The sequence below is a fragment of the Amborella trichopoda genome, chromosome 2 (assembly GCF_054954075.1).
Source record: "Amborella trichopoda isolate Santa Cruz 75 chromosome 2, AtrichopodaSantaCruz75HAP2 v2.0, whole genome shotgun sequence".
In the NCBI taxonomy this organism is placed as follows: Eukaryota; Viridiplantae; Streptophyta; class Magnoliopsida; order Amborellales; family Amborellaceae; genus Amborella; species Amborella trichopoda.
This window is the reverse complement of record NC_142337.1, coordinates 13,387,702-13,411,496: the sequence shown is the minus strand read 5'-3', so window position 1 is coordinate 13,411,496 and position 23,795 is coordinate 13,387,702. Positions and strand designations below refer to the sequence as shown.

Here is a 23,795-nt window from a genome sequence, read left to right as displayed (position 1 = left end):
GCCAACTTGAAACAATGTTCCCTAATGGAATATTTTGTATATAATCTACAATTTTTTATTTGGTTTCCCAAACTGTTTGCAGTATTACAGATATTTTTATCCATAAAAACTTTAAGATCACCATTATCGCCAAAACTTTTTCCCAAAACTTTTTTCCAAATAATTGGAGTTAGCTACCACACTGATTCCATGGAAAGTTCAAGATCAAAATAAAATGTTAAACCAGTGGGTATTATGTTAACCTTCCCATCTAAGGTCATGTATGCATAGAAAACATACAACTTTTCGGAACCACTAAATAAATAAAAAAAGCATATAACTTTTTGGCAGCTGTATTATAATGGGGAAAGCAACATGTTTTCCAAGACATCCGACATGGCGTCCAGCAGGCTGAAAGTGATCTCAATGTCTGAATAGTTGAAACATCACACCCGCATCATGAATCATTACAAGATACCAGGATGCATATTCTCGCCCATCAGATTTCATGCTGAAGGCATAGTTTGCCATTTTTCTGAAGTCAATAGCCACTTTGGGCATGATGGTAATGCATCTAACTCACTGGAAAATGAACTTTACTCATCTAAGAAGAAAACAACAAAACCACACAAAGACATGGACCCAGTGAGCTCTGCCTAAACCAGCCAAGCTAACTAGCAAACCATCATACATACATTAAGCAATTATATTAAGGGAAGAAGTGGAAAGCACACAGCCACTCATTTGTAAGATATTGGGCCTGATCTTGAAACAGCAAACCTAGGCAACGGGCTAGGGCCTGTGCTCCCTGAATTGGAGCCCTCAACAAATGTTACCTTCCGACTGGAACTATACTCCAAGGGGCCTGAATTCCTCACATGTCGGGGCCTATTCTCGGTGCTCCGTATGCTTGAAGTCTCAACTTCGTGGAGTCTTGATGATGCTTTGAAAGAGGTCGAGCTGCTCCCATTTAGCTCAAGAGTTGCACGCCCAACTCTTGGAGATGTGTACGCTAATGATAAAGGACTTGGTGAATGGCGAGGTGATGGTTGGAGTAAGGATAAAGGACCACCCATTGGATTTCTGCAGTTTCCGTAATATTGGTGGTATAGAGAGCGTAGAATAGAGTATGGCACATGGGACTCGAGTGTGGTCCTTGGAAGGTAGGGAGACATCTCACACAGGTGATCCAGGAAAATGATCTTGGATACAAGATTAGACCTATGTGCATAATAAAGAACAATTACGCAACTAACTTTCAACTTTTGAAAACACACACTACACACTCACACACATAACATATATGGGTTATTCCATAATACACAATACTAATAGTGAACTTAAAATTTTCTACTCCCAAGTTTTTTGACAACAAAATGCCCTTACAGATATAAAAATTACATTACCAATGACTTGTTTGAAAATTTTGAAGAGGATATATTTGTAATTTTAAATTGATTTTAAAATCCAATCATCATTCAAAAAGTCAAAAGGATCTGTTTTCAATTTAAGATCAATTTTTGGAGGGATTTTGAAAAGACGAAAATACTCTTTTAGAATACATTAACTATTTATAGTCAAAAGTCATTTTGAACATATAACCGGATTCTATAGTCAAAAGTTTTGGAGTAAGAAATTCTAAGTTCACCATTAACGTAGTGTGTGAATGTGTAAATACACACACATCGGGGAGATTACGGCCGATAGATTATGACTAACTATAGCTCAGGGTTATTATTATGGTTGGTTGAGGTGACTGAGTGGAGTAAAAGTGGAACCCCTGATGGGTCCCACTCATAATTCACCATCCATTTCAATTAGGTGATGACCGAATGGGACTGATTTTTCAATAGTTTGTTGGATTATAGTATACCTTTCCATATATGCAAACTAAATCAATTTGCAATTATGAATCAGTATACAATCAAGTTATCATGGTTAGTTGAGGTGGCTGAGTGAGATGGGATGAAAGTGGAACCCAATGAGGGGATTATATCCTGTTCCGATGGGTTCCACTCTCTTTATCCATTTGAATGAGGTGATGACCCAATGGATTGGTTTTTCCATAGTATGTTGGATTATAGTATACATCTTTGCATACTAAATTCGGCCATATGAATTGGTATACAATAGAACTAGGCCATAATGAAGACGTTTGCCTTCTTAGTTTCCCTTCAGAACACCTACTACTAGATGTTCCAGCTGTTATTCCATCGAGTAAGATCTATTCATATGCAGTTAGTCCCCAACTTCTCACTTTCCATGACTGTCTCCCCCTCCACTTATTAGAGCCTGATCTAATTAGGCCTTTGACCCTGCTTGCTTCTGACTCCCTTTGAACCATTTTACTACATGAATCATTTGGATTCAGAGGTTGTGGGAGTTTCAAATCGAAATTCAATTGACTTTGTCTGCATTGAATATCAGAATGGTTTACTGCAAATAGTAGACTTAATTGCTCCATGGGAGTGGGGTATGTGAAATTGGATGAAACCTAAAAGCAGTGAACCACTCACCATGCTTCAGCAGTTTGTAGGCAAACCTAATGGAGTATATAATTAGGTCTTCTCATTACCAAAACAAACCTAGATTTCATTTACTTGAGAAACAACTATAACTAACTGTTTGTACGCTAGTCACATGGATTACTGTCAAACAAAATCTGAGCTTTGATATGAACTAGTTGTGGGGGTTTTGTGGCCTTTTAACACTTGTAAGAGTATGCAAATAAAGAATTATAGTGGATTATACACTTCAGTGGGAGTGTATATGATGGTTGACTGACCTAGGGTTAGGTAGTTCATGGCCCTAGTCATGTCAAAAACCATTTACTTCTGGGCATATGGAATTATTGAATAGGGTTTTAAGAGGGCCATCCCTTGTTGAGGTTGGTAGGATGGCCTAGGATAGTTTGCGAGCCCAAAGGGCTTTGTGGTCTCCTGTGTACGGATGTAGGCCTGTGAGAGCGAAGGCTAAATTCTCAACAAACTTCCACGGCATTCATACATGACAACCGCAAAGTACCGAGAAGCAAACATAAAACGGGATATATGTACATGTGCATAGAGAGAGTCCCCCTATTACTACAGTGATGTGTGGGTGACTTGCTCTTAAGGAGAAGACCAGTAATCCACATATTGGAACTGTGGTTTCACTATTTATTTGCCAATTTTGATGAGCAAATCATAAGCCCTTGCATGAGACTATGGGCCATGGGCTTCGTTGGGCCGGCTTGAAAAGATAGTCGAGGATCACAGTTACTATGTTGGGTGGAGTGCCGTGACTTATTTTCCTTGATCCCTTGGTAGCAATCCACTTCTAGAAGTTCTAATTTCAGTTTCAAAAATGATTTTGTATTTTTTAGGAATTTTTAAAATAATTTTCAACAATTAAAAAAACTCTAAAAAGGTGTTTGTGTAATTTCCAAAAATCCCTAGGGCATTATGGAACCCGCATGAGGGGCTCACACGTTGGGGCCCCACATGAGTGTGGGACGGGGCCCACATGTCCTAGCCTAATAAGGACGCTCCATGTCTTTTCATTTTTGGTTGTTACTTTTAATAAGAATGTTTTATTATAGAAGGAAACCTCATGAAATATTTTCAAGTTTTTTTTTTTTTGAAAGTGAGAATATTTTATGTTTTGAAATTATACTTTTACATCTTTTGTTTTAGACCAAATATCATTGACTTTGAATTCCTACGATCTCTTAGTGAGAACAAAGGAAGTTCTAGTCAAGATAGGATACGTTTTGATTCGTTTTATCCTAGGTTGACTAAAAGTGGATGTACGTTAAAGATAAAAGGGATAAGGTTACTAGATTTCTCCCTAAATTATGCTGGCTGATTCATTGGATGGATGACTCAGATTTATTTCTGTCTCACCTCACATATTATTTGGGATTCTTATGGCCAAGATGAATTCTAGATCATATAGGCATGCCTAGACCCACTTGAAGGTCATAAATAGAGGGCAGACCCCCTCATTCTCAACATTTGAAATTTATCTGAATTTCCTTGCCTCTTTCCTCTCTCCTCCACGCGCCTCTTTCTCTCTCTCTCTCTCCTTGTTCTAAAAAGGGGTGGCATGCACCATTCTAGAGAACTTGGGTTGGCATGCTTAGGTTATTCTGAAAAAGGAGGTGCCACTAAGGTGGCACACCCTAAGAGTCTCAAAAGGGTCTAGAAAACTAATTGGTTTTATTCTCTCAAAACCTAGTTCTGAAAAAGCTATTGTCTAAAGGATCTTCCCGACTCAAGAAATTCAGTAGGGCCAATAGGATCAAAATGCATCATTGGTCAGGTAATTGGGTGTGGAATGTACCAAGTCCTAAGTGGGTGACAGTAGGCAAAGACAAGTAAGTCATCCTAGTTGTTTTCAGTTTATTTTCATTTATTATTGTTTAATTTATTGTAATTTTCAGGAACATTATTTGTATTAGAATTCTTTGTTAAAGCTTGTATTCAACCCTTGAATATTTATTTGGTAGTAAGAGGAAAGATCCTAGGTTGTATTTAGGGTTTTATTTCTTGTTTACTTTTATGGCAATTGTAAGTAGAATTCAGATATATTAATAAAAGAGAAGAGAATTTTCTCTTTTTTTTATTCCCTGGAACTCCAATGGCCACTTCTTTCACTAGTCCACTGAACTCTCAACACATTGCACCTTCTGGCTGGTGGTTATCGTATTTTGTTCTTTGAATAGATGAGACCAGAAAAGAATGTTACATGCTGATATGAACTATTTTGCAACTATATTTGCTGATTTTTCTTTCTCCCCCCCCCCCCCCTCGCTCCCCACCCCCCACCCCCACCCCCGCTCTCCTTCCAGTAGAGGATATGTTCAATGAATTAATTGAAAGTTAAATACCTGTTATTCTCACCCCCTGAATCAAGCATAACAGCAGTTGAGCTCTTGACAAAGAGCTGCATCATTGACTTGATGCTTGCCTCAACTGCTACTAGTCCATGAGCTTCAGCCTCAGGTGCTTCATTGGAGACTCTTTCCATTTCCCTCCTTTGAACCCGAACAAACTCACTCCCCGCAATTACTGCATTCATGCACCTGCAACAACAGCCATGTACATAAACTTAGCATGTATGTATGTATGTACTTACATAAATCTGTGTGTGCGTGGAGGGGGGGTGGCAAGGATGACAAACCAAGGGTGACCACTACAGGGTGGGTATTGACTGCTATAGCATCACTCCCCAGGCTCTCTTCCTCTTATGGTTTCGGCTTGTATAGGAAGACAATATTAATGCCAGGCAATGTGCAGTTATATAAAAAAGATAATATTAATGTCATGGCCATGTGCATGTGCTACAGTGTAGATGTGCCATTTCTTTCAAAATTAATGTAAGGTACTTATCTCTTTACTATAATAAATAAATAAATAAATACGACTATAATAAACTCTCTCTCTCTCTCTAAATAAAAGAACCACACTCTCTTTCCCAAAAATTAATAAAGGGTACTTTTTATCTAAAATTCATGAGCAAAAATACAATTACAATAAAAACTTTCTCCCTCTCTCTCACTCTAATAAAAAACCGTGATTTCCCTCTTCCCAAAATTGATAGAGGTACTTCATCTCTCCAAAATGAATGAATTAAAGTACAAATCCAATAAAAAATATCTATAAAGACCAAATTCTCTCTCCCTAAATAAAACAATTATGCTTTATTTCTTTCAAAAATAAAAAAGAGTACTTTTCTTTATCTAAAACATATGAACAAAAGTACAACTATAATAAAACCGTCTAAAGATCAACTTCTCTCTCCAAATACAAAAAATGTTTACTCCCTCTCCCCAGGCAGTTATAGTGTTTTTTTCATTTTTTTTAAGAGAATCTAAGGTGTGCAAAGGTCACCCTGGCAGGCGCAATCTCAAGGCAGGCAACTAGGCACATGGCCACCTAGGATGCCTGCCTAAGCCCATTTGCTTCAGTGGCCTGCTAGGACCTTCCTAGGCAGCCAGGTGGCCGAATTTTGACTATATATATATATATATATATATATATATATATATATATATAGAGAGAGAGAGAGAGAGAGAGAGAGAGGCGGCATGTTACCGTGCCAAGCAGTGTATATTATTGGTGAAACCACCAATATCAACGTTAAAAGTAGTCACACCCCAAAACCCAGACATCATGAATGTGGTAAATAGGTAAGGCAACAGGCTCCAAGAGCCATCTGTGGCTCCTCCCAATTCCATTAGTATTGACCTCACCCATTGTGTGTCACGCTTCCAACCCAACTCAATGCTGCTAGCTACTGCCCTCAACCTTGCAATCTCAGTTCTCTCAGGCATTTCCTCAGGCAAATTCTCAGCCACTAATGTTAACATCGAGAAGACAAGGGGCACATTCTCCTCCATAACCTCCCTTGTTGCCTCAGCTAACAAACCCCCAAATGCAAGAGCTCGACCAGCTTGCACACAAAAACCCACAGTTGTGTCCACATCGACAACTTGCTTCAAGCTCCCCTCCATTTCTCCCACTTCAAAATTGTGCATGGTCGAAGAGAAGGCCTCAAGGGAATCCTTGTTCGACTTTAGGGCAATGTCAATGCAGTTTATAAGTGCGGCCACATGCTCGCTCATCATTCGGTCAAGTTGGTCCACCCCATACATGCCAAAGAGCCTAACAAAGGCTTTAAGCTCTGTTGCATTGGTCACAGATTCTGCAAAGAATCCACCGACTGGCCTTGCGCTCTTGAAGCACTTATGCTTGGGTGCAAACAAGATGCCTGCATTGTTTATGTCTTTGACTATGTTGTCAATGTACCATTCACAGACAGTTGAAACTGCAGGGCCCACAAGTTGGTCTGATGGTTTTTCAGAGGGTTGATGTAGGTTTTGAATGGGGCCTGAGAATGTCTCGGTGAGTAGGGCTTCACGAAGGCCTTCAGTGAGGTCCATGCTCACATGCTGCTCCGTAATATGGACTATGGTCATGTGCCTGCGGACCATGGACTCGAGTACGGAAGGACGCTGAAGGTCAGTGTCTGTTTTCAGCATGGCAAGCAGTCTTCTTTTGAAGTTGCTGAGGATACAATCCCTCATATACTGCGACAAAATTTTAAGAAACAAATTCTTGTCAAATGCTGAGTCAATGGAAACATGTGGAGATTGATTCAGTAATTCAATCATATTGATAAGAGCATCCAGTCTTAACATTAGGAAAGTTTTTAGAAAACATTGCATCAGCAGTATAGAAACTAAAACCATCCAAAACATATTGAAGAAAAAAAATAACGAACACTTGAAACAGAAGACCACCTATTAAATCCTACAATCTAAAGGTTTAGGCGTTAAACTAAGCTGTTTCATAACTTTATATAAAGAGAATAATGCGCTAGTATACAACCTAGAAAAAAGAAAGGTAGATTTAGCTTCATTTGCTCTGGGACAAACTTCAAGGGTTGAACTGCAGGTGTATACCATTAGGTCCCAGGGTATAATGTGCTAGTTTACAACCACAATGCAAATTACCTCACGTAGAACAAAAACATGATTGAGAACACATATTGGTTCCATCTCATTCAAAACTGAGCAAAGATTCGTCAACCTCTGCATTGCAGCCTCTATCCTGTCAATTACATAAATTTCAGAAACAAACCAGCTCCATCAACGGAAAGGCAAGTAAGCCTCTGGTAAATCATAAGAGCTTACATTTTGATAGAATTACTGTTTTCTGGGCAACTTTCATGGCCAGGCAAGGGTAGATCAGATAATCCTTTAACCGGTCTAACTGGAGTGGCTGAGGCTCGTGAAGCATGGTTCAGACGAATTGCTGCTTGCTCTGGAAGAAGCTGACAAATTCTATGCATATGAGTTAACCATAGGCCTACACAGGGCAGATAATATCTCAGTTAAGGTGAAACAAACCTGAAGCTCTACAGAGCCAAGTCCACTGTCTGAGTCTAGAATATTGATTAATCCCTCCAATCCACCCATGATGGATTCTATAAGTGATTCAACATATGCAACTGCATCACGGCCTACTTTAGTGACCTGCATTCAGAAGAAAAGGAGTGGATTTGGTTCAAAAATGCCCCACACTTATTCTCCAAATAATAATGGCAAATATTAGAATTAAATGTATAACCAACTTTATGAATTGATTAGCGCATAGTATAACAAAAAACTTGTTTATTTGGTCTCCTTGTAGCCTGTTTATGGGGGGGGGGAGCTTCCCCATAAACATGCTTGAGTTATCTAGAAAACTATTGCCCTATAAAAATAGGAAATGGAAATTCTTGTGTCCCTCTAAATGGAAACACATTAATCCCTAAATGGGCAATTTGTTTCATTTTAAAGAGATGTGTATAGGTGTGCAGATATAGATGAACCATAAAAGTGTGCTTTCGATTTATGAGAAGAAGCTACTTGTGTTACCTTGAACATTTATCAAGGATAATTTTTGTAGTTGGGAGTTCGGTTGGAACCATAGAGAAATTTGGATACCGTATATTTTCAAAGAATAATTTGCATGCAGTTTCTGAAACCTTGTATGAAACAACAAAATATCCTGAGAATGTACATATGCATGCTGCATTTTAGTCCACAGTTATGGTCCTACATTACTACATGTACTAGAGTAAGAGAACAGAGAACCTATATTTCCTCTAGGGTTTTGGAAGTTTTCAGAAGAAAAATCTTTGGAACGTTATGCTTGGTTTACTCCACTAAACTTTAGAAACATCCTGAACTCATCCTGAGGAGATGAAGACATTAAATCATATAAAACAAGAGAACTCATGTCAATGAATCCCGGATAGATTGACATCTTTAAAAGAATCAACCCATATAGAAAAGCCGGGTTGCTACCATCCAAGCTAAACCATTTTCAATTGACAAATAAAATCATATTATTTGATTAATCACTCTGTAAAAGCATTTCTATCAAAGATAAGGTGGATAGGAATGTATTTCACAGTACCTCCTCTGGCAAACTTATACAGGCATTCTCAGGAAAACTGCTGGCCACACCAAGCCAGGCACAGCAGTGTTGTGGGCGTCCTTCAGGTCCAAACATGGTGTTCCTGAAGACCTGATTTGAAGAAGAAAATCTTGAGATGATAATCAACATCATCATCCGAGCCTTATCCCAACAATTATAATTACACCACAAAAACAATTCTCATATGGAAATATAAAACTTTATTTTGAAGGAAGATGAATGAGATGACTCTAAGATAAACTGGAATAACAATATAATGAAAATCAATAGAGTCAAGCATGTGCAGTCAGTGAGATAAAAAAGAAAATTTGGCAGAAGTCTTACTGCTGTAAGATGGTGATGATAGAAATAGAGTTTTCTAAGACTCCCATGCCTTGATAACTGAGATTCAAGTTCATCAACACATCTGCAAGCAGAAACATTCAAGATAAATGTAATAACCATGGTCGACCATCTGAGACATTCTTCAACCAAAAACAGTAAAAAAGGAGTCCAAAGGCGAATAGCCAGCATATTATACCAGACAATCAGCAAAAAGGTAAAAGAAGAATCCTTTTGTCATTGATGTACAGTGAGAAAATATTGGACCTCTAAACTATTGGCCACTATTATAAGTCATTACGTGAGTAAAGATACCATTTGGTTTGCATTGTAAGGTCACATCACTATAATGGCAACTGTAAAACACTTCATGATAACTCCAGACATTTTTTATGATATCTGCTCGGCAGTCTATTTATAATTGCAACCTACAATTGCTTCAGAATATTTGCTAGGATTACAAGTTACTATGCATTTACATGATGTAGCATCCTGAAAAAATGTGAGTCATATTTGTTTTCCTCATTGGCTATGCCATACATATCCCATAAGAAAATAGAAACCCCATGTAAATGAGGATGTGAAGAAAACTAAATTTAAAGGGAAGCACCTTGACCAACTGTAAACAGCATTTCCTTCTGATACCAGACTTTCCTTCCCTGTAGAGACTGTAGCTTTCTCCAGGTGTCTGATATTTATAGCTGACCGGGAAGAAGTGACAATCATTAAAATCGATAACCAGGTCTTACGCAATTCCTGGAAGCACAGGAGCACCAAATTCAGAAAAGATGAGCACATTGAAGACTGCTTCTGAAGTTTGAATAAATGAAACTGAGTTCCGGATATAGAATTCAGTATAAGTGCTGATAGAATTCAGTACAAGTGCTGAGCAGATGAATCATGTTCCACCAATGCTTGACATATACAAAAGTGTAGCTGGCATTCCCCCTTAAATCCCCACCCCATAAACCTCTACTTATAAATTTGAATTTTATTTCATTTATTTTTTAATTTTTTATTGATCACCGATCCAGACGATCCGAGAACGATTAGAATTGCCAATCCAGCCGATCCAGCCGATCCAGCTAACAAGGATAGTGAACGGAGGCGGATGATCCACCCCTCCAATCCGTTTTTAAAAATTGGGGAAGGCAATAAGTATATGCTTTTCCAAATCATGTCTGAGCGTGTTGAAGATCTAAATATTATTAATTATTTTAAATTTTCTTTTCTCCAGGGCTGCAAAGTGTTCCAATAGTCGTTTTCCTCATACTACAAAATAGTGTTCTTATACAAATAGGATCAACAGTTTTTTTTTTTTTTTGGGTGAGTCAGTGGGGAGAGGGCCCCTACCCTGGTAGGAAATGAGCCTAAGATGTAGCGTTGCAAATCTTCAAGAGCTAACCAATTAAGCCCAGGCTCTTTTCCTAATAGGATCAACAGTTTTCGGTCGTTAAATGCAAAATCATATCTGTTTGGATTCATCACCTTGGTTGCTTTAGCAACATGATACTGAAATCAAAACAAACTCGTATACAAGTGGACACAAATGCTTCTATTTGATTCTAATGCATATGAACTGCTGGTTTTGACTTTCGGTGAAATAACAATTTGTATCACTGTCAGTGTATGTCATAATATCACTGAACTTTTCACCGTGGCCTGTTGTTTGCCTACATATAAGTGAACTACTTTATGTTTAGTTGGGCACAGTCCAGCACCCCCATCTAATTTTATATGAATGAGAACCAGAATTCCAGGTAAGTGTCATATTCAGTTGATGAAAAATAACTCAGACACTTATTTCCATATATAAATGAATGAGACTCACAGAGTGTCCTCAATGAGGCTCTAGGAAATTGTAGGATACAAGGGAAGGATGGACACAACTGAAGCTCAAGTGCTAGACCCAGGCATCCAGAAACTTTTGTACAAATTTAATTTTCTGAGCGACAGATATGGTGCGCTCACAATACGGGTAACAACATAAATGGATCATATGCGCCGGTGATTTAGCCGATTTCGGCACTGTACCTCCCCGAGGTATCGGAAGGGCTGTATAGACAACGTGTGCAACTTGGGCTGTATACATGTGCTTATGACCACTTGGGCTTATGACCACTTGGGCTTGACTATATACACAACTTGGGCTTATGACCAGTGCTTCAAAAAGCGCTAGGCGGCTCCTGAGCGGCCTAGGGGATCCAGGTCGCCCAACGTCTAGGCGGGCACCCAAAACTTGGGCAGCCCAGTTGAATCCAAAAAGGATTTTACAGTTTAAACAGTTACATATATTGTACAAAAAATAAAAATTAGGTATTTAGAGCACATCATAATTCAAATTATACTACACATTAGCATTTAGCGCATACTCCATAAGTTGGTAACTCCATATCCAATTAAAACTCAAAATTTACCAACCAACTAAATTACCAAACCAAAGTATCAAACTAGTGAAACTACAAATCCACTATCTACAATACACCAGTATAAAACATCAAAAATTAAATCTCATATCAATGGGTGATGTTTTGATCAATTTTTGTTAACTTTGAGAAACCCTTCGATCCTAAAGAATTCACCAAAAACTAGTTTTTTGGGGCCTTTCTCTCTCTAAAATGGGTTCCAATAAGTTTTAGGTTTCAAATAAACCTAAAAACCCAACTTTTGGCCCTTTAGTACAAAAAAAACGGATAAAAAATGCCCCCACCAAACCCATTTCCGCCTCTGGGCGGGGCGTAGGTCCTGGGCTGGGCGCTGAGCGCCCACCTAGGCGGATTCCATACCGCCTAGGAACTGGGCGGTCCACTTTTTGAATCACTGCTTATGACCACTGGTGTAAAAGGTATCGGAAGGGTTGTGTACATGCAAAACCAATATTGCCAGTACGATTTGCTAAAAGAATGCCAAATTGGCCTTGGAAACTTTCTAGTGCAAGTTTAACGGTAGATTCATCTTTTTTGAGTGAAGGGTAGAAGTAAATTTTGGACTTTCTTGTTTTTTCTTTTCTTTTTCTTTCTTTTTTTTAAGGTCCAAATTTCGAGTATATAACAGTTGGTCCACGTTAGATTTAGGTCTCTAAATAATTATAATGAAAGGATGGCAGTCTTGATATTTTATGCTTTGTAATTTCTGTCTTATTGAAGCTTGGCATGTAAGCTTCCGTTATTCTTCAATCAATACTTCAGATCTTCGTTTTCTTTGTGATCTCTTTCTCCATCAATCTGGTGTCAGAGTGGGTCAAAGGTGGTTGGCTCAAGTGCCTTGGACACTAGTTGCACATGATGGCCATTAGAGGAGCCTAAGGCTGTAGTGGTATTGTTAGGGTTTGTGGCCTTTAAAGCCTATGAGAGCATGTAAATAATGATTTATATATGATTATACACTTCAGTAAAAGTATGTATGTTAATTGGCTGACCTAGGGTTAGGCGGTCTATGGCCTTGGTCATGTATAAGACCCTTTCCCCTGGGCATATGGCCCTAATGTAGAGGGGTTTTTTATGGTCATCTCTTATTGAGGTTGGAGAGACGCCCAGGGATAGTTTATAAGACATGAGAACTTCGTGGCCTCCTATGTGGGGATGTAAGCTTGTGAGAGCCAGGGCTAAATCCTCAACAAACTTCCCATCTTTTCTTCTTGCATGAAGTGGTATCAGAGCCCGCAATCTACACAGAAAGTATTGTAGCACTGTAAGAGTTACTGTAGCATCATTTTTTTGGTGCCTTAGGTCCACAACAAAGTGGGGAAGTTATAATAGGGATCTAGGGTTTGTTGATTTTGACATAAGTTTTACCAAAACAACCTAAATATTGTTGATTTCAACAATTTTTATTGATTATTTGTCTAGGATTTGTGATTTCAGCGAACTCATGGCAGCAATGAGGGGTTGTAAAAGAGGGATTTTTCTAGATCCACTTTGTGATCTCATAGATGACATAATAGAGGAACTCGAAATGCAAGTACAGCTGCAAGCGCAACAATTCGCGAGCTGCAATAATGAGTAAGAAGGTGATCTTTCAGCCCAAAAGGATCTCGAGTACAAGCCTTTTCACTTTCGCGCTCAACGCGTGGAGTCGGATGATGAGGATAGTGATAGAAGACCTAGATGTAGGGAACATCATTTTCGATTTGAGGGATGGATTTTTAATTTCTATTCAATTTTAAAGGATGTAGATTTTGATTTTAGTTTTAGCATTTTAAGTTTTTTTGAAATTTTAGGGTTTTCTTATATTTTAGTATTTACTATTCACAAGTACTATTCATAGTATTGTTCACAATTACTATTCACGAGTTACTGTTCACTGGGTGTTTTTGAAATTTTAGCAATGTTTTAGAGATATTTTAGAGTCTGAAATGTTTACTTGGATCTCAAGTTAAATTAGGGTTTCATATGCTTATAAAAGAATAGATATCATATTTTGGGATATGTTATGAGAATGAAAATTATTTTGTGAAAGAAAAAAGTTCTTCTCTTAACTTGATTTACAGCCATGTTCTTTATCCAATATTGCTGATTTTACTTAATTAAGGTTTAGAAAAAAAGTGGATTTAATTTCCTGCTTTTCCTTCCTGCATCATATTACCTAAAGAGCTTCCCAACTCAAAGAATTCAGCAGGGCCAATAGGATCAGAGTGTGCCATTGTTTATGTAAAACGGCGTGGGATGTGCCAAGTCTTAAAGGGGTGACTTTCAGCCAAGTCGAGTAAGTCTTCTTGGCTGTTCTAAGTTTAGGGGTAGATTTGTTTAGATTACAAGTCGAAAGGAAATTTTGGTTAGGATTTGGTCTATAATAGATTATAATGAAAGGATAAGGATGACGGCAGTTTTGAGAATTTATGCATTGTGATTCCTGTTCAAATCATTGGTAATCATTGAAGCTTGGCATATAAGCCTCGATTATCTTTGAATCAATACCTCAGATCTTTGTTTTCTTCTTTCTGTGGTTTCTTTCTCCATCAGCTACTTTGCAAATATATTAAACTCAAATTTCATACTAATATCACACGTAGAGGGGGTATATGACAAGCTGAATTACTGATCATGGAATGGGGAGCATGAGCAGATCCATAGATTTGAAAATAGGTTTGGAATGCATACTACAAAATTTAATTGTGCAAATCCTAGAATACACACTTGAAAAAAGGTTTGGCATGTATACTTTAAGAACGGTTTGATCTAGTTCTCTTGATAGCTAGTGCAGAGCATTTTAAATATAACGCACACCATCATCTCTTAGTAAACTATATAATCCAACATTTTAACAGCCTCATTTTTTCTTTTTCTATTCTCATGAAGAGCATCAAATGAGCTTGCAGATGGTCTAACCAGAGGACTCTCCAGATTGAACCTACTCGTTGCCCCGATAAGATAACTTGTGATATCCTTCCTTTTAATATCCAGAATTCTTGTCTGTATCACATATGTAAGCCAATTTTGTAGAACATTTATCTATGAATACAGTACAAAACAATTACGCTTAAAAAAATGATCTTTTGGTAAATGAAATTATGCATGAAGGTTGGTGTTTGAAAATCACCAGATTTATTCTGTCCTGGATTTTCAAGGGAGAAAAGTCTCCCAAAATAAAAAAACTAGACAAGTTATATGACGATTTATATACTTCATCCTATTAAAGAATATAAAGCATTTGACTATTTGATTTGGGCTAGCCATGAGGCATCTTGCATACATATAAATAAATTTTATGTTTCTTATTTTCTGCAAAGAGATCAAAGAAATACCTTGAATAGAATCTAAATTTTACTAAAAAATCGTCTAAGAAACAGACTTTGTTGTTTTTAATTCTTAGCTTCATTGATCAACAAATGGATGTATAAAATCTGTCATATCAACACACACATACACACGCAAATGAGTATCTATCACACAAAATATAGTCTGTGCATGATTTTCTGAGTATCAAACTGAGTTACTGCCAGAGATGTTTTATAGACTCCATATCTTGCTAACAAATATACAGACTCATTGACTGCCTCCATAAGCAATGAAAGGATACCCTTGGCCCACTGATTATGTGAATAGCTCCTCAAATATTTTGTGTAGTGCCATGGGCACTCCATCCTTCCACTACCCCATGCAATCACATTGGCCTTGTCCCCGTCGATGGCCACAGAGAGCCAAGTCCCTTTCTATGGCTACAGAGAGCCGACTCACTAGCAAGGCCCATACAGACAAATTTTCTATTTGGTTTTGGCCAGTAATCAGTAAACAACACTAGTATTGAGGTGTGGTAAGCTACCAAAGTACAAGATTCTTGCAACTAAAATGCAAAAGCTTCCTATGCAAACAGAGCCTTACCCACATCTCTGTTGACAGTTGGATTTATGGCCTTTCAAGGCCTTAAAGCTAAGAATTCTCTCACTCAGCGGGAGTGAGTGAGAAGGAATGATTCTGGGTGCTTGGCATACTAGGGCCCAGAAGCATATACCGAGTACATGAGGCAATGAGTGACTTCAATGAGAGAGTAATCTCTTGCGGAGGTGAGTGTCACCTCCAAGTCAGGACTATGGTTATGAGTGTGCCTCATGGTTGATGTGTTTGGCTACGGGTAGGAGAACCAAAAAGAAAATATCAAACCCAAGTACTTTTTTAGTAACGGCCCTGTATAGGATGGTCATGACTCATGGGACATGAGTTCGTACCCTAACACAAGACTATCCTATGACATGTGCATTCATAGTCGCAAAGGAAGCCACTATTCTACTGTATGATCCTATTAAAAAGAGATACAAATTAAGGACAATATATTTAACTTTCATCCCCTCCTCCATACTTCCAATATTTAACATACAATACAAGTACCAATTTGGTGAGGAGATAGTTTACTGAACATATAGGTTACTGAAGCCACAATAAATATCAGACATATAGGTTACTGAAGCTACAATAAATACGGTAGTTTGTAATTACATTCCTCGGATTGTATTACTATCAGATGTATGAGAAAATCCACAGGTGTATATAAAAAATACATAAAGAAAAGCATTCAAAACTCTTGAATTAAGTTAGCAAGAACCGACAATCAATAGATAGTTTGCTTAGATTTTCTTGAGCCAAAGGCATAGATATATCATAGATTACTGATAAGATACAAGGAGGAGGAGGAGGTAACCCTTACAGATAAGTCACATGTAACCGCAGACATGTTCTCCCGTTGGGATTTTGGTAAAGTCTCAAGGCAATGCACCATTTGCTGAAAAAGACTCCGCAAGGTTGCATCAATGTCCAGAGCCACCATTCCAGGGGTACCAAGCAAAAAACGGATCCTTTCAGCAGAAGACGCTAGATATGATAATGCATATCCCCTTATTGCTGCATATAAATCAGATTACTTTGTAAGTATTATGAGTTAGTCAAATGGAAAACCCAATAGGTACAGCTCTTTGCTTTTACTTTTTTTTTTTGGTTAAGAGAGGGGAATCCTAAGTCTCATGGACAAAACTAAAGTTGACAAAAAGGAACAAATGCAAAAAGATTACAAAGCACAGCTCAAATTAGGTCCAAGTTTGTGTAAAATCATTTTTTTATTCATATTGGTAACAAATAGCTAGCCTTCCAGAGAAGGTAATATAATCAAGGGTCTATTTGTTATAGAATGAAGTATCTAAACAAACATATTTGGATTTATGCTCACACTTGCTTAAGACCTTCTATCTGTTGTAAGTTCATTGAATCTTGCAAGTCAAATGATGAACTGACTAGCTATTTGTTACCAATATGAATAAAAAAATTACATGTTCACTTTGAACTTTAAATTTTTTTAATGAGGTATGAAAATAGATTTTAAGATAATACTAAGAATTTTTTACAATAAAATTACATGTTACGATAAAATTTTAAGGTGCGCCTTAATTGGATTGTTTAAGGTTGCAACCTTATAGAAACCGCACCCTTAAAATAAACCCACAAACCTGAAACTGTTATTAATCACTGAAACCAGACAACGAAGGTGTACTTATATTTCTGCGATAATAGACATGCATGCTTTGGTGGATTTCTCACAAGAAAAAGAGAAGAACTCTGAGTACAAGTCAGATAACGCAACCGGAAAAAACATATCAACACATCTTACAGCTGAACCCAATATAAAAAGTGAAAACTGGTAATAACTGCTAGTCATTTCCAACTGTGTATCCTATACTAGATATATATTAAAAAAAAAAAATTTGCATCCTATAAGCATCAATGTGCAACCATCTACTGAATAAATGATTTGATAGGACTGGGCAACGTTATGGATGAAATTGCAGTAAGTTCCTGACAAATCTAAGGCACAGAGTACTAATTGAAGTTGATAATATGGAGTTAATACAAGAATTTTCATGAGAATTTTGTTTGCAAGCAAAAGGAAAATGGTACATTAACTTAGGCTCACACTTCTGGTTAACGTTTTTCACTATAAGAGATTTAGAAACAAATTGGGTTTTGAATCAAATGCATAGAATATGAAAGAATCTGGAAACACCAAGCAATTCATACGAGAATCTCATTTGCTAAAGTTGGAACAATGAAACCTAGTTAAATTCAACAAATGTCAAAATTTGGCAATCATCTTCTAAGCAAAAAGCAGAATGAGAAATGAGTTCAAGTTATACTCACTGCCTAACCTGCAACATATTTCCGTACCAAGCAACAGAGCCTGTCCATTCCATCTAACAAGAAACCTAAAGTTGGATCATTTGCATCCTGCAGCCAAAACCATACATTCATGGTTAACGATTTGGCATAAATGGGAGCATGGTCCACCTCAAAAGATAAATCACAATAAATCCACATTCATATATAGCATTGTTTTAGTCATAGGATGGTGGGGAGAATGTTGCTTACTATTTCAACCGATATCACCCGTGCAGCTCTGGATTTTGAAGATGCAACTCCAATGTGTTGGAAGTACCATAGGACCTCATATTGGGCAAAAGCCATTGCAGAAAATACCATCTACAAGGAATCAACAAGAACAAATATAACAAAAAATATGATAGGAAATTCTGTTAGAAAAGGTAAGAAATTCAGATAAGCATAAACTTGCTAACCCCCCCTCATGTTAACCATATTGACATTTAAAAGATCCTTTCAACATGTTATTTAGACTGTATGAGAATTTGGCATAACGTGCACAATGCCTCAACTAAGATAATATCATAAAAAGAATCTTTAATCACTACATTTTGAGATTCAGGATAAAGTTAAATTTAAATAAATATTAGGATCAATTGAATATCAAATGGAGTAACAGTAGGTGTAGCCTTTCGTATCAATTAAGTTCCCATAAAATACACCATCTCTGGAAGGTTGGATAAGAAAAGAATTACAAGATATGACTAAGGAACCTTTGAGAGTAAGAGAGCATCAAAAGTGATTGAAGAGATGATTTGCATTAGAAATTTCCAAGGAAGAGTATGCTCTGCGAGGAAGAATGCCTGTAGAAGGTTCTTAAAACTATGGATAGGATTTCAATAGAAAAATAAGATAAACATCCCATGTGATTTGCTGGCAAAATTTCTCGTTTTGAGTGGTTTGAAATCAATGTGTGGTCATGTCCAAAAGTAGTGGTAGGAGGTGCTGAACATGTGAGGGATATATACTCTGGTCTAGGATCTCACAAAATTCAGCAAATGACTTATGCTGGCCATTGAGTATACACGATAAGCCATTGAAGTGGAACCACTACCTAACGATGAGGATGGTCTAATAAACAAATCCCACTACCTAACGATGAAGATGGTCTCTGCATATAATAATGGTAAAACTGGATTTCCCTAGGATTTCCTTCACATTCAACATAATTGGAGATATTTTATATCCAGTTATCAAATTTGTTTTTAGTCAAAGTTTTATGTTGCATGTGTAGTGCACAGTGGTGGACGATTGTTTGCTCCTCAATGGGGAATACATGTGCTCTAGGTTAGTTTTGTTTCTGTTAACTTCAGTTACGAAAAGGTCGCCCAGAAAAATACATGGCCACAGGCTCCATAATGGACTCCATCTACACAACTGAATAAAGCACAAGTTCATCGAGTCCCAGCACGATTCTCTCCTGTTCCAGCATGATGAACATTCAAAGAATCAGCTCTCTGGATTGAAAACTTCTCTAAATGTGTTCCATAAGCCGTATTAGAAGTCGCAATGAATCTTATTGAGGTAGAGGTAACCATTTTCACATTCTTGGATGTTCAGATTGATCAAAGTAGGAAAAAAATTCCTTCTTGAATTATGGCTTCATCCTCCGGGTTGCTGGGGTCTTGATAAGTGGAATATGAATTATAAATGCTTCAGTTATGCTAATGCTGCCCCCCCCCCCCCCCGCCCCCCCCCCCCCCCCACCCCCCCACCCCCCCATCACCACACCCTTAGGGCATCATGACGCAGTTGCAAGCCTCTCCTTCTGAATCATTCAACTGCAGTTTCTCAAACACCTTGAAGGATCCAGGTCATCCAATGATCGAACTGCAGTTTTTCTACACCTCCAACCATAGTTTTCTCTTGCAAGGTAATAATGGGGATGGTGCAACACAAACACATACTGGCAATTAAGCAGCAGTTCTGTTTCTTAGTATAAGGGGGATCTAGTGTTCTCATAATGCCTTCCTTGTTCCTTAATGATATATGATGCATGTACGCTTCCAAATGGGTAAAGTAACTGTCGTATACTTCAAAAATGCTGTCATATGTGGATCGTCGTTGGTAACGCCCTGGCTTCCACCAGAGATTTCTTTTAGCCTTATAGGTTTCTCTTAAGCCTAATAAGTTACAACAAGGATAACATCCAGGAATACATTTAACAGGAAGTACAAATTCAAACAAAAGTTCCAAAAAGTTGCTAGCAGGAACTTGGATGGTCTAGTCAAATGATGATATACCCATGGAGGTTATGGCAAGTGATCAAAGAAATTTTGTCTTGGCCACCAACGTAAATGGCATTCCACTGTTCACGGATGGAGTATAGTAAAGCTGCAATTTGTTTAGCTAGACAAAGCGTTTGAAGCATAGTTACCAGGACTGCCCATGTAACGGTCCACTCTCGATCCCGCACTCCGAGTGACCGGATCTCGATTCCAGATGCTTCCTTGCGTATTTGGATCTCGTACCTGGAGTTATGGGAACTTGATTCTTCTTATTTGGGAAAGAGTTCCCTAGCAAGTGGGATGCAGATCTGCATGCCCAAAATCATGGCTCCAATGTCATTCGGAACCACGATTCTATCATAACCAGATCTGATATTCTCATTACCATCCCGGAAACCTTTCATAGCCATTCCAATAAGAAGTATAACTGGCATATTCTTCCTCTCTTTCTTTTGATAGTGTCTCCAATAATTCTACTGCTTCCTCTTTGTTATATATGATACGCCAAATAATATGAAGTCAAATGTGTCCACATCTGTGATGTAGCCATTACATTTATATTATTCACTCATGGAGAAATTATAAATGATTCTTGGTGTCAGTCATCACTTGCAAACTAGAGTTTTATTATGTGTACTTGTCTCAGAACATATTTACAGAGGTTTTTGTAGCCAATAGTTCCCTTGGATTTTAGAGCCCACTCTTTAAAGAACAACCCGTTGCTCAAATTCATATTCCCACAAGTCTGGCTTTCATGCATTGCCAGACTGTCACAGAATGTCCTATCCCCTAGTCTCATTGACCTCCCACAACTAAAATAGGTCCCTCACTATACGCTTAAGTAATTTTGTTCATTCTCTTTAATTTTTTTATTTTTTTGGAAGCAGTTTCATTTTAAAGTAACACCTCTGTTCATCTTTAAATAAATTTCAACCAAATGACGGGGCATCATATTCCCCTTCTCCTATGAGCATAAGTCATCATGCACAATATAAATAGATGGTAAAAAAAACTACAAATAGGAAATTATACAAGCAATAATAGGTGCACAGAATGAATGAAAAGAAATCCATAAATGTTTAGAAGAAAGAATGCTGTTAGACCCACCTGGATATTAGGAGCAAGCAGACTGGGCAGGTCAGTAAAAAACAATACCATTCTCCCAATCTCTTGTTTCAGTAAAACTCTCCTTTCATGATGTATGGCATCGCAAGACACTAAAGCTTGGTCTTGCACATCACTGCAATCATCCAAACACATATAATGCATTTAGGAGAAAGAGAACCTATAGAGCATGTCTTTAGATTACAAATAACTTCAAGTCATGCAAACTTCCAATGAAATGTAAAATAAATCAAGGATGCGCCCACTAGAAAGTAAAAGACAGCAATAAAGAAACTGTGCTACATGCTTATAAGCAGAATGATTACAATTTCATCAATAAGTAGAAGTTTCCTTTCCATCATTGCGATGTTACCTTAGCATCTCTTTGATATCTCCTTTTCATTCTTATAATGATCTTTCAATACTAATAGAAGTACAGATACAATCATTAAAGTAGAAAAAGGCTAGAACCAAAAAATAAGATGGAACAAATTATTAAGATTCATAAGTACATTTTTCCAAGAAGAAAATCAACTGATATACAAAGGATAAGGGTAAATAAGCTTAAAAATAAAACTTACTCCAGATGAGTTCATACATGACAGAGACAGATACATAGTGATTCTTTGATGTAAGTTATGATAAGAAGCTACTTCGTTTAAAAGTTAACTCATTACTTACATAAAGGAATCATCACAAGTATCTCTAATGAGCCAAACTCCTTGATATACTTTTCTGACAAGGCTAGTGAGATGAATTTCTTGCCATGTAACATGTATGGACATGTGTCATCATTTTTCCAGGTATGAGTTACAATCTTTGAGTTACAAGATATTCTAAGGGGCCTACTTATAATGTAGTTTCCTCATCATTTTCAAAAAAGACGATTACAAAGATAGATCACATCAAAATCTATTTCATCATAAAATCAGATAAATGAAATTCTCTTGCACATTTGTGACTTGCTATTAAAGATGGCATATTACCCCTTGACGGCATTTCTGTAGATCTGAATATATTTTACATGTGATGTACTATTGAAATGTATTAGTGGTAAGAGTGAAACTTCATTTACAACCCTAAAGTGTGTAATCCTTATACAAAAGAAATATCATGAATATGTGGAGTGTGTAGCATGCATTCCTCACTTCTTCGTTTCCCTGTGTTCCTCCTTCGTGGAAGGCTTGTGGAAGGTGCTATTTCATGTTTCCTTTCATTGCATGAGAGCAGGTTCAAAGATCTTCTCAACATAATCATACCCAATCAAGATAACCCATAATCACTCCTCTTCTTCACCTCTTTATATTTCCCACTCTCTATCTCTGCTTCTCCTCTTTCTTCAAACCCTAATCTATCTGCCTACTCATCTTCTTCGCTCATTTTTTTCTCTCCATTTAAACCTGAAATATCCTAAATTGAAAATTATTTCCCCATCTCTAAACCCTATTCTCTCTATCTTAATCTCAAAATTCTTTCTTCATCCTCAACTCTATCCTGAAAAAATAAAAAAATATTTCTTTAAACCCTAATATCCTAAATTGAAATTATTTCCCCATCTCTAAACCCTATTCTCTCTATCTTAATCTCAAAATTCTTTCTTCATCCTCAACTCTATCCTGAAAAAATAAAAAAATATTTCTACTTTTCTTTAAAAAAATATCAGCTTCCTTCAGATCTTATTGCAATATCGTCCTCCTCCCGACAAACTACTCCCTCTAGTGAACCTCGCTCACTTCAATACTGCCATATATCCTAAGCATTAAACTTGACTCCTCGAATTTCCTACATGGGTCAAATTGCCCCTTTTCTTGATGGTTTGCAAGTTATGGGGCATCTTGATGGCTCCCTTTTCTTGATGGTTTACAAGCTATGGGGCACCTTCATGAGTCTGATCATGAACCTCCCAAATTTATAGAACAAAAATATGTAAAGAAGGAACTGGAGAGAAGATGTGTGTCTCAAACCCAGTATGCAAGAGTGGTATGCAGTTGATCAGGCACTTATAGATTGATTGACTGCAACTCTTACGCTAGAAGTTTGGACATAAATATTAGGCATCTCAACTGCCAAGGAGGTTGGGGACATTAAGCATTCGCTCTATGCCCAACTTTCAAGTCAATATTAATGCATCTGCGACGAGAACTGGTGAAATGAGAAATAGGTAATTTTATTTATAGCATTAGAAAACATTTCACTAAGGTAAAAGCATTTGTGATAAGTTCACGGCATAGTTGCTGGAACCTTGTAGGAAAGGTCACGGACTCACACCAGAACCTCGATTCCAAGGTTCCAGCTAGGAATCTTGGATGGAATGCGGATCCCTATATTGTGATTGGCGTTCCCAGCACGTTCAAACCGCGGTTCTCAAGTGTATGACACAATGCGTATGATTTTTTCTCTACTTGGCACTGATTCATATGCAGTGATTCAAGTTTGTGCCCACTGGTACTGTGAACCCATGCATCATTCTTGATCCCTTAGAACATACTATTGTGATTCCTTCCCCATGGAATCGTGCATCCCTATGACAAGGATCGCGCTCCCTTGATATAGGA

The 23,795-nt window shown here is 37.6% G+C and overlaps 1 protein-coding gene across 4 annotated transcripts in view; it reads right to left on the bottom strand.

Annotated features, from left to right (window-relative positions):
- Positions 1-299: 299 nt before the first annotated feature.
- The window catches only part of GRL (transcription activator), a 39,888-nt gene continuing 16,392 nt past the window's right edge, over positions 300-23,795 (bottom strand). For 2 of the 4 annotated variants that reach the window (XM_088858096.1, XM_088858095.1), the window contains exons 11-23: positions 21,244-21,376; positions 18,119-18,229; positions 17,891-17,977; positions 16,410-16,603; positions 9,880-10,025; positions 9,273-9,354; positions 8,928-9,038; positions 7,874-7,999; positions 7,658-7,797; positions 7,478-7,574; positions 6,057-7,051; positions 4,850-5,044; positions 300-1,200 (exon numbers count right to left, since the gene is read on the bottom strand). In XM_088858096.1, the coding sequence (XP_088714222.1) occupies positions 720-1,200; positions 4,850-5,044; positions 6,057-7,051; positions 7,478-7,574; positions 7,658-7,797; positions 7,874-7,999; positions 8,928-9,038; positions 9,273-9,354; positions 9,880-10,025; positions 16,410-16,529 (2,493 nt within the window). In that variant the 5' untranslated portion in view covers positions 16,530-16,603; positions 17,891-17,977; positions 18,119-18,229; positions 21,244-21,376 and the 3' untranslated portion in view covers positions 300-719. The remainder of the gene's footprint in view (positions 1,201-4,849; positions 5,045-6,056; positions 7,052-7,477; positions 7,575-7,657; positions 7,798-7,873; positions 8,000-8,927; positions 9,039-9,272; positions 9,355-9,879; positions 10,026-16,409; positions 16,604-17,890; positions 17,978-18,118; positions 18,230-21,243; positions 21,377-23,795) is intronic. The other 2 variants (XM_088858094.1, XM_088858093.1) reach the window with 1 other exon arrangement.